The 15,536-nt window shown below is 42.9% G+C and overlaps 1 protein-coding gene across 2 annotated transcripts in view; it reads right to left on the bottom strand.

Moving 5' to 3' along the window:
* Positions 1 to 210: 210 nt before the first annotated feature.
* CRTC3 (CREB regulated transcription coactivator 3) overlaps positions 211 to 15,536 on the bottom strand; it is a 217,243-nt gene continuing 201,917 nt past the window's right edge. For both annotated transcript variants that reach the window (XM_040342542.1, XM_040342543.1), the window contains 4 exons: positions 14,527 to 14,706; positions 10,446 to 10,526; positions 9,755 to 9,959; positions 211 to 775 (listed from right to left, as the gene is read on the bottom strand). In XM_040342542.1, coding sequence (XP_040198476.1) covers positions 567 to 775; positions 9,755 to 9,959; positions 10,446 to 10,526; positions 14,527 to 14,706 — 675 coding nt within the window. In that variant the 3' untranslated portion in view covers positions 211 to 566. The remainder of the gene's footprint in view (positions 776 to 9,754; positions 9,960 to 10,445; positions 10,527 to 14,526; positions 14,707 to 15,536) is intronic.

Genomic DNA, 15,536 nt, shown 5'->3' with positions numbered 1-15,536 from the left:
AATTTAAACCAAAAAAAATAAAAAAAATCAGCAAGTGTTGAGGTCAGTGGTTTTAGATTGTATAGTATGGTAATCCTTTCAAGGTCAATGTTTTTGTCACTGGGCGCTTGAGGTTTTTTGCAATACAAAAATATGTTTGTAAATTGGTTGCTTCTCGGGTAGTTTCCATAAACGGTTTCTTAAAGGGCTGAAAGAAGGGGTAGAAAAAGATAAGGCAATGGCACGTCACCATTAATAATGTAGATATGCAGTTTTTCTAACCAAGTTATTTCACAGAGAATTGTGTGTGCTTATCTACAAAGTATCAATTACTGGCTTGGTTTAAAGCAGTGTCTCTTCAGATTTCTCTTCAAACCTTCTTCTTCTTCACAAAAAGTTAGTACATCTACTTAATCCGACATTCAAATGTCAAAAGATTTATTAAGTGATTACAACAGCTCTGATCCAAAAGAGAGAAATTGAGCCTTGAACAAAACAATTTGTTCTTAGTTGCTTCATGAACAAGTTCCTTCTGTTTGTTTTTACGAAATGAACGAAGCAGCCTGCACCCCGATGGGCAGCCTGGATCACAGCTTGTCGGAACGGAAACTGTCCTCTATTGTGGGGTCTGGAAGGACCATGTCAGGGTCACTTAACATGTTCAGACCATCCAAGCTCAGTGGTCCAAGTTTCAGCTCGTCATCCAACTGAAATGTATTATCTGTGTCGAAGCCCAGTTCGGAAACTCCCGCAACCGCACTTCCAATGTCCTTCGATAAACTGTGGCTTGTATCGTCTGCAAAACAGAATCAAAAGAGAACCATGTCAAAACAAGCTTTGCGGTGTTGTCGAGGCTGCGCCATAGAGGGCATAGTTATGCACTTCACCGAAACACAAACATTTTGAATAACATTTCTCCTTGGATCTAGAACAGTGGTCTCCAAACTGCGGCCCGGGGGCCAAATGTGACCCTTTGCTTGCTTTTATCTGGCCCTTGAAGCAATATTTCATCCCCCTGATACCAATAATGGAGCATAATTCTGCCCACTGACAAGAATGAGTGGGTGCAAATTCCCCCACTGACACCAATAAACGAGCACAATTCCTCCCAATTACACCAACAATGGGACACAATTTCTCCCAATGACATTGACAATGGCGTCCAATATAACAAACGATGGGGCATTGTTTTTTTTCCCCATAGACATTGGGATGTTTTCTACTTCCAATGGCCACAGTCTGGCCCTCCTAAAGTCTGTAGGACAGTAAACTGGCCCTTTGTTTAGAAAGCTTGGAGACCCCTGATCTAGAAGACCACCCTTAAGACCATACAATCATTTCCTTTCCACGGTCTCTTTATTTTTCAGTTATCTTGCAAACCTGGCCTGTTAGTGGGTCCTGGGTTGATGGCCACTGGTTTAGGAGATATTCACATGGAAAGCAGCCGGTGACGATTAAACCGACCCCCCGAAGCAAAAATTTCTCCATCAGTCAACACCCCCTCCCCAGAAAAGATTCCGGATTATGAAGAAAATCTCCCTTCATCCAAACTCCCTCCCAGATTTAAATCCCTGCCATTAACCACCCCATGTAAACTTCTGTGCAAGAAACTCCCCCCTTCTCCAAAAGCAACCCCACTCCCCTTTCCCTGACCCCCCACCAAAAGGAAACTCCCCCTGGCTGAAATTCTCACTTTTTTCTTCCCAAAACAGAAAATTGATGCCTCCCCTCTTACCAGACCTCAGATTCAGCACGGCGCATTCCAAAACTCTAAATGCTTCTACTGTGCTGATGCTAAACAGCAGGGACACTGTCTGGGAATTTTGCCAGGATGCTCTGGGGGTTTTGAACACCCCTGACCCGCCCCTTATTTACGCCCCTGACCTGGGAGGTGCTCTCTGCATATTCTTGTTACAGTGGGAAAAAAAAAAAAAAACTATAATAAAAAAGGTAAGGAAGTGAACTTTTTGATAGCTGCACATTTTGCTGGCCCTCTCTAGAAAGACGTTCCTGAACGTCCACTCAGGAGGAAGCGTCCCCCTGGCCGTATATGTGCAGTGGCCAGGCTGGAGGTGGTTAAAAAAATGCATAAAATACATTAAACACATATCTTATGGGAAGATTTTTGTTGAAATGAATGGTCTGAAAACCGGGTCTCTAAGAAGTTAGTGTAGTTCAAAAAACTTTCCAGATAAATGATATTCAGGATGTCTACACATATGTACCAAATGTTCTCACTCTTTATTCTATGTTTAAAGAGTAGCTCAGGTCTCCCCCAGACAAACACTAACTGGTGACTTAATACAAGGACACTTACCTGTCCAGGGATCCAGCGATGTCCTCACCCGAGCAGATTCTTCGAACGCTTCCAGTCCAGGCGCCAGCATCTTAAGAAAAAGAAACCGGCAGCGAAGCCTTGCGGCTACACAGCTGGTTTCCCACTGCGCATGTGCGGGCCTTGCTGCACTTTTACAAAGGTCCTGCAATCTTCAGGGACCTGTGATGAGTCCTAGAAGGCTGCAGGGCTGAAATTCCACTCAGATTGTCGCAGAGATTGGACTGAATGTGGGAGCGGGTACCTGTCAAAACAAGTGCCCCCCCAATAATTAAGGTGGAGGGGGAGGGGATGCAAAGGAGCAGAACTCTTTTAGGTGAAGTTCCACTTTAACCACTTAACACCGCATCCTGCACATATACGTCAGCAGAATGGCATGGCTGGGCACAAGCACGTACCTGTACGTCCTCTTTAAGTGACCAGCCGTGAGTCGCGGGCCCGCGACCCGGTCCGAAGCTCCGTGACCGCGGCCCTGATCGCCGCCGGAGTCCCGCGATCAGTCCCCGGAGCTGAAGAACGGGGAGAGCCGTGTGTAAACACAGCTTTCCCGTTCTTCACTGTGGCGCTGTCATTGATCGTCTGTTCCCTGATATAGGGAAAGGCGATCAATGACGTCACACGTCCAGCCCCGCCCCCTACAGTTAGAAACACATATGAGGTCACAATTAAACCCTTCAGCGCTCCCCAGTGGTTAACACCCAAACTGCAATTGTAATTTTCACAGTAAACAATGCATTTTTATAGTATTTTTTTGCTGTGAAAATGACAATGGTTCCAAAAATGTGTCAAAATTGTCCGATGTGTCCGCCATAATGTCGCAGTCAAGGAAAAAAAATCACTGAACGCCGCCATTAGTAGTAAAAAAAAAAAAAATAATAATAAAAATGCAATAAAACTATCCCCTATTTTGTAAACGCTATAAATTTTGCGCAAACCAATCGATAAACGCTTATTGCGTTTTTTTTTACCAAAAATAGGTAAAAGAATACGTATCGGCCTAAACTGAGAAAAAATAATGTTTTTTTTATATATTTTTTGGGGGATATTTATTATAGCAAAAAATTAAAAATTATTTTTTTTCAAAATTGTTGCTCTATTTTTGTTTATAGCGCAAAAAATAAAAAACCGCAGAGGTGATCAAATACCACCAAAAGAAAGCTTTATTTGTGGAAAAAAAAAGGACGCAAATTTTGTTTGGGAGCCACGTCGCACGACCGCGCAATTGTCAGTTAAAGCGACGCAGTGCCGAATCGCAAAAACTGCCCGGGTCCTTTACCTGCATTTTGGTCCGGGTCTTAAGTGGTTAAACACAATCCCTTGCAGACAGAATTGGTAAGTTTTTTGCTGTGCTTTGTCACTGGATTCTGTGATTTTCATGGTTTCTCTTGTGCACAAATACAGTATTTATGGTTGAAGCAAGCCATAGCGGGATCAGAGTCCATCAAGTGCATGATGGACTTTGTGCATGATGTTCTGCACACGTGCGACTAATCTACACTAGAGCAGTACTGAAGAGAAAGTTTACATTTCATGTGTCCAGTAAGATAGCCAAGTTAAATGATAACACACAAGCTTGCCGATGTTCCCCCCTTTAAAATGAATAATGCAAAAACATTTTTAGTAAATTCAAATAATATTTGTTACAGTCTCCTTACGCGATATAAAACACGTTTTGCCCAACATCCTGTTTTTCTTGTCATTGAAGGATCCATCCCCTATTCATGTGAACCAACTTCCTGTTTCCTGTGATTGTAGTTTGGTGATGGGCAAGCCAACTGCAGCAACTCCCCAGTATCACTCACACCATTACTCAGCAACACCTAGATGACTTTATGGCTCTGCAGACGTTTCATGTACAACTTCTATACACAAACACTATTTACTATTAAGCATTATCTGGAAATGACCCCTTATGGAGTTTATGTTAACCCTGTTTGTCAAGTTTACAATAAATGTAAGTGTCCATCCACAATCCAAATACTTTCCTTGGATGGTACAATATCTGTTATCATAGGTGTGCGCAGCCTTTTGCATTAGGGTTTGCACCCCTAATACACACACGCATACAGGCACACACACTCTAAAAAAACATATGTGTTTACATTTTTTTTAAAATGTGAGAGAGATGGGGGAGAGGGGGGGGGGGGAGAGATGTGAGAGAGATGGGGGAGAGGGGGGGGGGAGAGATGGGGGAGGGAGGGGGGGTGAGAGAGGGGGGTGAGAAATATAGGAGGAGGGGTGGTGTGAAAGAGAGGGAGGTGAGAGATGGGGCGAGAGAAATATAGAGGAGGGGTGTGTGAAAGAGAGGGAGGTGAGAGAGGGGGTGAGAGATGGGGTGAGAGAGGGGGTGAGAGAAATATAGAGGAGGGGTGTGTGAAAGAAAGGGGTAAGAGAAATATAGAGGAGGGAGGGATGAGGGGGTGAGAGAGATCGAAAGAGGGAGAGAGAGGGCAAGAGAGAAGGAGCGAGAGAGTGAGAGGGGGGCATGAGAGAGATGGAAAGGGATGAGAGAGAGGGGGGTGAGAGGGTGTGTGTGTGAGAGAGAGAGAGAGAGAGAGGGGTGAAAGAGGTGAGAGAGGAGGGGTAAGAGAGGGGGATGAGGGGGGCATGAGAGCGATAGAAAGGGATGAGAGAGAGGGGGGTGAGAGAGGGTGTGTGTGTGTGAGGGGGGGTGAAAGAGGTGAGAGAGGGGGGTAGAGAGAAAGGGGGTGAGAGAGAAGGGGGTGTTCAGAATGCCTGCTACTCACAATCATGGCCTCAGACTGGTCTCTCTGAGGCTCACGCTTCTGTACACTGGCGCTCAGGGGGATTAGGGTGTGCCCACCTATGTCTGTTATGATATTGCTTGCTACTTTCACCGTTGCTTGCCATCTATTGTCTTCCAATATTACGGTACATGCCAGATCTGAGGTCTGCAGGGAGTTTCGAGTCGGGCTTAGAATTCATCCCAATGGAGGTTGTAGACACACTTGTGCAATGGAGTACAGGCGCAGGGAGGAGAATTGAATGTAAAAACTATCCAGCACAGTGAAAGGCTGGGCATTGTACAGCAGGACCAAGCCACATCTAACTCGCTTTTTTTGTTATACTAATCAAAAAATTACTTGCTTTCCAAATTTTACCAAAATTAAACCTACTACAGGGATAAAGCCATGATATAAAGCCTTATTCCGCGTACACACGATCTGAATTTCCGACTACAAATGTTCGATGTGAGCTTTTGGTCGGATGTTCCGACCGTGTGTAGGCTCCATCAGACATTTGCTGTCGGAATTTCCGGCAACAAATTTTTAAGAGCTGGTTCCCAATTTTTCCCACAACAAAAATTTTTGGGGGAAATTCCGATAGTCTGACGCACAAAAATCCTACGTATGCTCGGAATCAATTTGACGCATGCTTGGAATCATTGAGCTTCATTTTTCTAGGCTCCTCGTAGTGTTGTACGTGACAGCGTTCTTGCCGATCAGAATTTCTGACATTTGTGTGACAGTGTGTATGCAAGACAAGTTTGAGCCAACATTCCGTTGAAAAAAAAAAAGCCACGGTTTTGTTGTCGGAATGTCCGATCGTGTGTACGCAGCATTAGAGTACCACATCCCTAATAGGATAAAGTCACCATAGGATGCAGTCTTGCTATTAGAGCTGGCCTTTAGCACATGTCTTTCAAACCCTCAGATCTGGAATCTTAGCACCGGTTTGGCTTTACTAACAACAACTTACAAAGCCATCCACAACTCTGCCCCCAGCTACATCACAAACTAAAGCCTCGTACACGCGATCATGACGTGCGTTGAAAGCCTGCTTGCTGAAAATCCGACCGTTTGTACGCTCCATCGGACAATTGTTGGATTTTGCGTGTACAAATATTGGATGGCAGGCTTTAAAATTTTCTGTGGACACCGGTCTGTTGTCAAATTTTCTGATTGTGTGTAAACATGTCCATCGGACAAAAGTCCAAAGTACAAACACGCATGCTCGGAAGCAATGTTTACCAAACACCAAAAACAATATTACAGAATATGTATATGATTCACCGCGCTACCTCAATAGGCATATAGATGGCAGCCAACACAACAGAACTAGATCAGTCCCGCAGGTAAGAAACATAGAAAACAAAAAAGTGTAGCACTAAATATATACATCAAAATGAGAGACTATAAAAAATAAATCTTATAATCATATAGTGTTAACACCAAAGTGCTCCAAAGTCCATAATAAGTGGTAAACGATAGCAATCTTAGTGAAGTTCAAAATCAAAAAAGATCCAAAATAGATGCGACATATTGTGGAATGTAGAAATGAGGATTGATAGTAGATCCACCACCAAGGTATAAACTGGAGGCTTACCAGGGTCGTTTACAGCAGTAGGCCAGCACCCCAGATGACGATCTAGAGATCGAAACGCGCCGGGACTCATTTACAACTACATCGCATATACAGTGGAAACCCTCAGAGGTCTACCTCCCTGTCTACAAGCTGCTTTGGAACCGGGATACCGCTACCCTCTTCAAGCGTTTATGACCTATTAAGTATATGCTTATTTAGGTCCACTCTCTCTGGTAAGCCTCCAGTTTATACCTTGGTGGTGGATCTACTATCAATCCTCATTTCTACATTCCACAATATGTCACATCTATTATGGATCTTTTTTGATTTTAAACTTCACTAAGATTGCTATCGTTTACCACTTATGGACTTTGGAGCACTTTGGTGTTAACACTATATGATTACAAGATTAATTTTTTATAGTCTCTCTCATTTTGATGTATATATTTAGCGCTACATTTTTTTGTTTTCTATGTTTACCAAACACAACATTAGCAGAAGGTGCCCAAAGGGTGACGCTAAAGATCTGAAAAAACATGTAGTATGTAACTACGTTCGCGTTTGTTGACCGACAACTGTGTGCCGTTTGTATGCAAGGCAAGTTCCGGGACAACGTCCTTCGGACAAAAGCCCAGGGCTTTGTCTGTGGAAAATCCGATCGTGTATACGAGGCTTTAGTCTCAAAATACCAACCTAGTCTCTCTCTTTGTTCCTCCCAAGACCTCCTGCTCTCTAGCTCCCATGCTCGCCTCCAGGACTTTTCCAGAGCCTCTCCAATCCTATGGAACTCCTTACCCCAATCTGTCCAATCATCTCCTACTTGGTTAGTTTTTAGACGATCCCCGCAAAAAACCCTTCAGAGAAGCCTATCCTACCCACACCCAACACCACCCATATTTTCATTTTCTCCATCTGATCATCCCCCACAGTTATTTAAATGGAAAGTGTTACTGCGCTAACCCAATGAACAAAAAAGGAGAAAACATAAGAATGTGACAAAAAAATTAAGTCAAGGATGATGTGAAATGTAGCGCCAAGAATAGTGTACAGTGTACCGATAGAATATAAATAGTACTAGGCCTGCAGGGGTGGAAAACATGCTGCTCAGAATATGGCTTCACACTGATGACTAGTGACTAAATTTTCCAAAATACTTTTCTGCGGCTTTGCCAAAATCTGATATACTCAACAACAAAGTGTGGAGTGCAGATTGCCCCAACAGTATAAATACAGAAGTGCCGAAAGCAGCAATGGTGATAGTGCAGTGGGTTCTTCTCCAGTGATAGTTTGCCCCTTTTGTCACTGTGATCATTTTGTTTCTAAAGTACCTCTGATGAGGCACCTCTGAGGCTAAAGCAGAGTTTTTTTTGGCTGTTTGGTCATCTGAATTCCAACTTGGCGGTTACCTACATGATCCTCTGGAGTCACTTTTGGAGTTCCCTAGGCTTCTTCGATCATTCTGGAGACCTGTCGATTCGGGCACCCTTGCTTGATTGACTCGTTGTCACTGACATTCAAGTCCACCATTTCCGGTAAGAGTACACACTCCGCCCATTGGTTGGATGACATATCCTGGATGTTCCACGTGCTAGTTTACATCACTGTTACTTATTTGTGAACAACCACCATTTCGTGGTGGACTTTATATGCTCACTTCAGGATCCATTCACTTTTTGGACTTGATTTACATGTTTTTACTCGCCTTTGTATGATTACTATATTTGAGATTGATTTCATCAACCAATTACTATTTATATACTATTAAAAGAGAGTGGAGTTTCTAGGACTTTGAATGAGATGCGTTTTTAGGCAAACAGCAAGTATATATAAATTTGTATTCGTGATAACCAGGCTCACATTTACCACCCAAACAGCAGGCCAAATTCAACTATCTAACTGTGTATGTTAAAAGCAGAGGATTGGTTGCACGCATTTGCAAATACATGGTTAAGCTGCAGGCCATCGCCAAGGCTCTCTGCATACTGCAGTCCTAACTAAACTTTTAAAGTGCAACCAATCCTCTGCTTTTAACATACACAGTTAGACAGTTGAATTTGGCCTGCTGTTTGGGTGGTAAGTGTCAGCCTGGTTATCACGTATACAACTTTATTTATACTTACCGTTTGCTTAAAAACGCATCTCATTCAAAGTCCCAAAAACTCTCCTCTCTTTTAACCAACAGGGATGGAGGCATATGTTTTTCATATGCCTCATTTAAAGTCCCAATCCTAGTTTTCTATATTTATATACTATTGGTATACTGTTCACTGTACACTATTCCTAGCGCTACATTTCACATGATCCCCCCACAGTTATTACCTTTTGTATCACTTGACCCTCCCTTTTAGAGTGTAAGCTCTAACGTGCAGGGCCCTCTGATCCCTCCTGTATTGAATTGTATTGTAACTGTACTGTCTACTCTTATGTTGTAAAGCACTGCGCAAACTGTTGGCGCTGTATAAATCCTGTATAATAAGAGAAAAAGGAAGTTGGCAGCTCATACAGGCTATACATGGTGTCAATTTCTTTCCTACAACGGTTTGCAGGAAAGAAATGTATACGATTCCCTCATCAATACAGACAGTGCTATCCTTCCTGCTGAGCAACTGCCTGCTTCTGGTGGGGGGCTGAAAGCCCTCCCTACCGGGAGAAGTCCTTCTAAGAATAGTAGGTTATATGGTTTTCAATGGCATAGTTCACGTCAGTAGGTTCAGTTTCAGTGCGTTCAAATTTTGGGAAAGAAAAAGTAGAACATGTTGCATGTTTTCTGCACTGGACTGTACTGGAACGCGGTAAAACACATTACAAATGCACTGGAATGCACCTAAACGCACTGGAACGCACACATACTTTTTTTATGGTTAAAGAAAAATACACTGCAACGCATCAAAAACGCGAATGCAGAAAAGCATCCAGGAACACATCCGCACTGCATTTCTATGGTGTGGACTGGTGCGTTCCAGTACAGTTCAGTGCATTTTTGATGCATTTAACCATGTTCCAGTGCCCTGGGCTGCATGTGGTGTGAACTGGCCCTTACAAAAGATTTTTTTTACAAGCAAGTTCTGTGATAGTGGTAAAGCAACTAACATTCTGTTCTCAATAAGCGCTCACCTGTTAAGATAATGTTGGGAACACTTCCCCCATAGTTGGAATACAAGTAGCTTGACCGCAACTGAAAGGGGTCCTGGAGGTTTCCATGACTCCCTCCTAGTCCCATCATGGATGCCTGGGAGTACTGGAGATTCATATTTGGATCAAAGAAATTGGTGTTGGGTAGAGAATTGCTCGGACTCTCGTACATATCATATGTGTCTTGCTGAAAAGTAAACAAAAAGTAGGCCAGTAAATTATGTGTTACATAAAAACATTTCTTTCTATAAATGAGCAAAACATTTTGGCCGAGTTCACACACATGTGATGCGGGAAGCTGCGCGATTCCTGTGCGGGTTCCCAAATCCCAGGTCACTCGCAGGCAGTTCACACTGCCTTCTGCGAACCACTGCGGGTGTCAATAGAAAGTTAATGACACAGATCGGTTCACAGGAATTGGATCGCATGGGTGTGAACACTCATGCGATCCGATTCCAGTGCGGACAAAAAAAAAAAAAAGCGTCCTGCACCACTTTGGTGTGAATTTGATTTCAGCCGTACAGTTTGTATGGCTGAATTCGCATCGCACAGACATCGCATGTGATCTGCAGCAATGCGGGGAGAATCACATGTGAAGTGTGTGTTCGCACCAGTGTGTTAAAAAGAAAAAAAAATTAAATCTGTTGAAATGCATGATAATTAGCGGACTAACCTGGTGCCATAGGTACTTCCCTTGTCTATTAGGTTGTTGCTGATCAAGGAAGGCATCGGCAAAGAAGCCACTCAAAGAGTTCTATGGAAAGGAAAACACAAACAATTATGTGGATGATTAACAGGCTACCATTCTAGACCAGTGGTCTGTCAATTCTTGAACATTTCCTTTTCTGACCAAACTGGTTGTGCTCTTGGTGTAAAACAAAACCATAATGCTTCAATCAGCTTACATTTAGCGCAGGCATGCTCAACCCATGGCCCGTGACCTCAAGCAATGATTGCCAGTTCTCCATAATCTTAGCATGTGTCATACACAAGCTGTTATTGTAGCCGGATCCCTGCTCTGCTCTTTCTTTCCTTACACACAGACACGGGGAGAGGGGCCTTTAGCCAAGTGGATTACATCTAGTGGCATCAATACAGGAGTTCTGAAGGTGGATTCTCACAGCTATGTGAGATGAGCTTTGTGTCATTGCAGGAGGATATTGTGTCATTTTATCTTTGCTTAACCACTTAACTCCCGCCGCACGCCTATTTACGTCCACAGAATGGCACGTACAGGCAGAAGGACGTATATATACGTCCTTGCCTTCTAGCGGGTGGGGGGTCCGGTCGGGCCCCCGCTGCGTGTGGCTTACCTCGGCGATCCGGGACGACGGCGCGGCTATTCGTTTATAGCCGCTCCGTCGCTATAGCTCCCCGGAGCTGAAGAACGGGGAGAGCCGTATGTAAACACGGCTTCCCTGTGCTTCACTGTGGCGGCGTATCGATCGAGTGATCCCTTTTATAGGGAGACTCGATCGATGACGTCAGTCCTACAGCCACACCCCCCTACAGTTGTAAACACACACTAGGTGAACCCTAACTCCTACAGCGCCCCCTGTGGTTAACTCCCAAACTGCAACTGTCATTTTCACAATAAACAATGCAATTTAAATGTGTCAAAATTGTCCGCCATAATGTCGCAGTCACGAAAAAAAACGCCGATCGCCGCCAGTAGTAGTAAAAAATAAATTTTTTTATAAAAATGCAATAAAACTATCCCCTATTTTGTAAACGCTTTAAATTTTGCGCAAACCAATCGATAAACACTTATTGCGATTTTTTTTTTTACAAAAAATAGGTAGAAGAATACGTATCGGCCTAAACTGAGAAAAAAAATGGGGGGGGGGGGATATTTATTATAGCAAAAAGTAAAAAATATTGCATTTTTTTCAATATTGTCGCTCTATTTTTGTTTATAGCGCAAAAAAATTAAAAACGCAGAGGTGATCAAATACCACCAAAAGAAAGCTCCATTTGTGGGGAAAAAAAGGACGCCAATTTTGTTTGGGAGCCACGTCGCACGACCGCGCAATTGTCTGTTAAAGCGACGCAGTGCCGAATCGCAAAACCTGGCCTGGGCATTTAGCTGCCTAAAGGTCCGGGGCTTAAGTGGTTAAAGGAGTTGTAAAGGAAAACATTTTTTTTGCTGAAATTACCGTTTACAGGGTATAGAGACATAATAGTTAACCGATTCCTTTTAAAATTGATTAAAGATAGATAAAAATCAATCATATAATGTGCCTCTAGTTTCGTTTTTGCATCTAGTTTTGTTTTTGCATGTTATCCTGCCTCTGTGCATGTATAGAGCCATAGAGCAGTGATGGTTTGGAAAACGAAACTAGAAGCTCCCAGTACTGTGGTCATCAGGAAACAGACAACCAGGAAGTGTCCAGAACAGAGAAGGATTACAGCAACATCAGAGCAAAAACTAACAATGAGGACATGAAACCAGGACTGCAGTAAGGTAAGTTTAAAAAAAAAATCTGTTTGTTTAGATTGCAGTCATCCCTTAAATTGCCAAAACAAGGACTGTGGACAAAGAACCTGAGATAGTAAAGGCTGCAACACTGGTTCAGGGTTTTTGACTGGTCACACGTGAGTGGGATTAATGTGATCTGGTAATGTGATTTTTACGATTACAATGTGATTGTGAACAGTGGGTAAACCTCCACTCTCAATTGTTGTTTAAAATATTCATTATGCCATTCTAGAGCTGCACGATTCTGGCTAAAATGAGAATCGCAATTTTTTTGCTTAGAATAAAGATCACGATTCTCGCTGCACAACATCGCAACACATTATACAAAAAAATTGGGCCAACAACTTTTTTTTTTTTATTCATTAAAGTGCATTTCTTCTTTTTAACTGCGTTTGAAAAACCGCTGTGCAAATACAGTGTGACATAAAATAATGCAACAAATTATGGTCCAAGTAATCTTCTAGCAAACAATACTGATTTTAACTTGTAAGCATCAAATGTCAAAAAAAGGTTTAGTCTTTAAAGTGAAGTTCCACCCATTTCTGTGTTTATTGAAATTCAGCAGCTCACTTTTAACAAACAGATACTCACCTATCCCACAGTCCAGCAATGCAGCTGCCTGAGAAAGCTTGCGGTTTCACAGCTGGGTACACACTAAGCATGCGTGCGTCGCGCTGCATGTTCTGAATGGCCAGCAATCTTTTGGGACCTGTCCCAAAAGATTCCAGGGAGGGGGAAGAGGAGAACTTCGGCTCGGCACAATGTGCAGAAGTTGGAGCTGGGTACCTGTCAAAACTAGGTACCCCCTTCCAAAAAAAAAAAAAATGGCATTCCAAATGTGGCATGTCAGGGGGGCAGGAGTCCTTAGCGCAGAAGTTCTAATTTTGGGAGGAACTTCTCTTTAGGTGAATAAACTGCCCTCATTTACACAGACCAACAGTTATTCTTTTGATCCAAAAGAACTAAATGATAGTTTGTTTATAGTCATCTCCCAGCGCTGACAATGTTGTGATAAACTTGGCAGATTGACGATTTTTTTTTTTTGACAGCTGCACTGAATCTAGGAAATGCAGGATGAAGATCGAAATGGGGGTTGAATCGAGATCGCGATTTTCTAACGATTAATCATGCAACCCTTTGCTATTCAGAAAAAAAATAGAATTTCTAAATCATTTCATTTAATTGTGGCCCACGACTGCTTACCAAACCACTTAAAGCGGGGGTTCACCCTTAGAGGGCACTTTTTCCCCTTAGATTCCTGCTCGTTTTCTCTAGGGGAATCGGCTATTTGTTTTAAAATATGTGCAGTACTTACCCGTTTACGAGATGCATCCTCTCCGTCGCTTCCGGGTATGGGCTGCGGGAATGGGCGTTCCTTCTTGATTGACAGTCTTCCGAGAGGCTTCCGACGGTCGCATCCATCTCGTCACGATTTTCCGAAAGAAGCCGAACGTCGGTGCGCAGGCGCAGTATAGAGCCGCACCGACGTTCGGCTTCTTTCGGCTACGAGTGACGCGATGGATGCGACCGTCGGAAGCCTCTCGGAAGACTGTCAATCAAGAAGGAACGCCCGCTCCCGAAGACCCATACCCGGAAGCGACGGAAGAAGATGCAGCTCGAAAACGGGTAAGTACTGCTCATATTTTAATACAAATAGCCGATTCCCCTAGACCGAACGAGCAGGAATCTAAGGGGAGAAAAAAAAAAATTTAATAAATGGGTGAACTCCCGCTTTAAGTGACCCTCACCAGGGCTTTTTTTCTCAGTGAATAGGTACAGGAGCTGAAAAAAAGCCCAGGCCCTCACTCTTTAAAAGGTTGAGAGCCCCTAAATTAGCAATTCGTTCAAATGAGAAATTTTTATATTTCAAAAGAAAGTGCGATATTTCTCTTACATCCTCAGTGCTTTAATGCAAAGTGTAACCTGCTATGCTTACAGCCAAACCAATATCAGGAAAGGTTGACATAGGATGACAGAAGGCTGGACAGGAAGACCAGGAAGACAGCGAGGTCTAGCAAAACACACTTCCCTATAAATACAACGTTCTATCCAATGTGCTCAGTTTTGATCCCTTAGTCTTAACCGTTTTGTCCTAAATCTGACAAAACAATTTACCAGATCAACCATGACAGCATGTGAAAAAATAAGGAAAGGAAAACAAACAAGGACAAATAGGGAAAGACACAACTCATAGGCTAAATGTAGCAATGCAATGAACGGAGAGGTAAACAGGAGGAAATCAGAACACTGATGACACCTCGGGTACTATACTCACATTAGCCAAATTGAGATCCAGAGGAGGGCACGGCACAGGCGAGGGAGGCTGTAAATTTTGGGATTCATGAGGATCGTGCATTTGTTGTAGTGGATGCTGGGACTGGTCTTGGTACATAGGATAAGGTGGAGGAGGTTCCAGTGGAGGCATAGAAAGAGCACTCCTGTCCATAGCAACTCCCTAGTAAAATTTGAAATATGAACATTAACATGAGAATAGCCAATGGCATCTAGACAGCAGGTTGTTTCTTACAAAAGTACATACTGGAGTGGCTCTATAGTATTGTTTTTTTCCAAAGTGTAGTGAAAACTTTTTTTTTTACTTTAATAAAGGTAGGGAAAGCATAAAATCCCTGTCAGGCTTTTGTTTTGCTGTCCATGTCCCATTGATTTCTGTACACTTCTATACACGTCCTCTTCTGTAATCACTACAGGAAGTGTCAGGAAACCTCTGCATATGAAGCTTAAATCCCCCCTAAAGCAAGCCATAGCTTGTGCAAGCTTTTTTCCTTCAAACATGATTTGAAGGAAAGAAAAATAGCTTGAATCCCTCTCGCTGTGCTATTGTATTCTGATAGCAGGAAGTTTAGCCGCTGTCAGAATACAATGACAGTGGGTAATGCTTGCTGATTGAGCAAGCCTGCCCATAGATGGATTGAAATTAGTCTGGTTCAGCAGGAATTACAATCTGTTTATGGCCGGCTCTATACAGCAGTCACCAGTATGTCACCATTTGAAGATGTCTACTCATCTCCTGTTCTGGTGACAACTTGGAAAGGTTTATATTTCCCATCACTTTATACCTGCATGACAATGCCACCAGGACACAGTGTTGGTGAATCTCCATAGAGAAGAAGAGGAAGAACAAGAAGAACAAGAATAACAAGAACAAGAAGAATAACAAGAACAAGAAGAACAAGAAGAATAACAAGAACAAGAAGAAGAACAAGAACAAGAAGAACAAGAAGAAGAAGAACAAGAAGAAGAACAAGAAGAAGAACAAGAACAAGA

Source organism: Rana temporaria, chromosome 3, assembly GCF_905171775.1.
Source record: "Rana temporaria chromosome 3, aRanTem1.1, whole genome shotgun sequence".
Classification (NCBI taxonomy): domain Eukaryota; kingdom Metazoa; phylum Chordata; class Amphibia; order Anura; family Ranidae; genus Rana; species Rana temporaria.
Note: the sequence above shows the minus strand (reverse complement) of the source record. Positions and strands in the feature narration are given on the sequence as shown.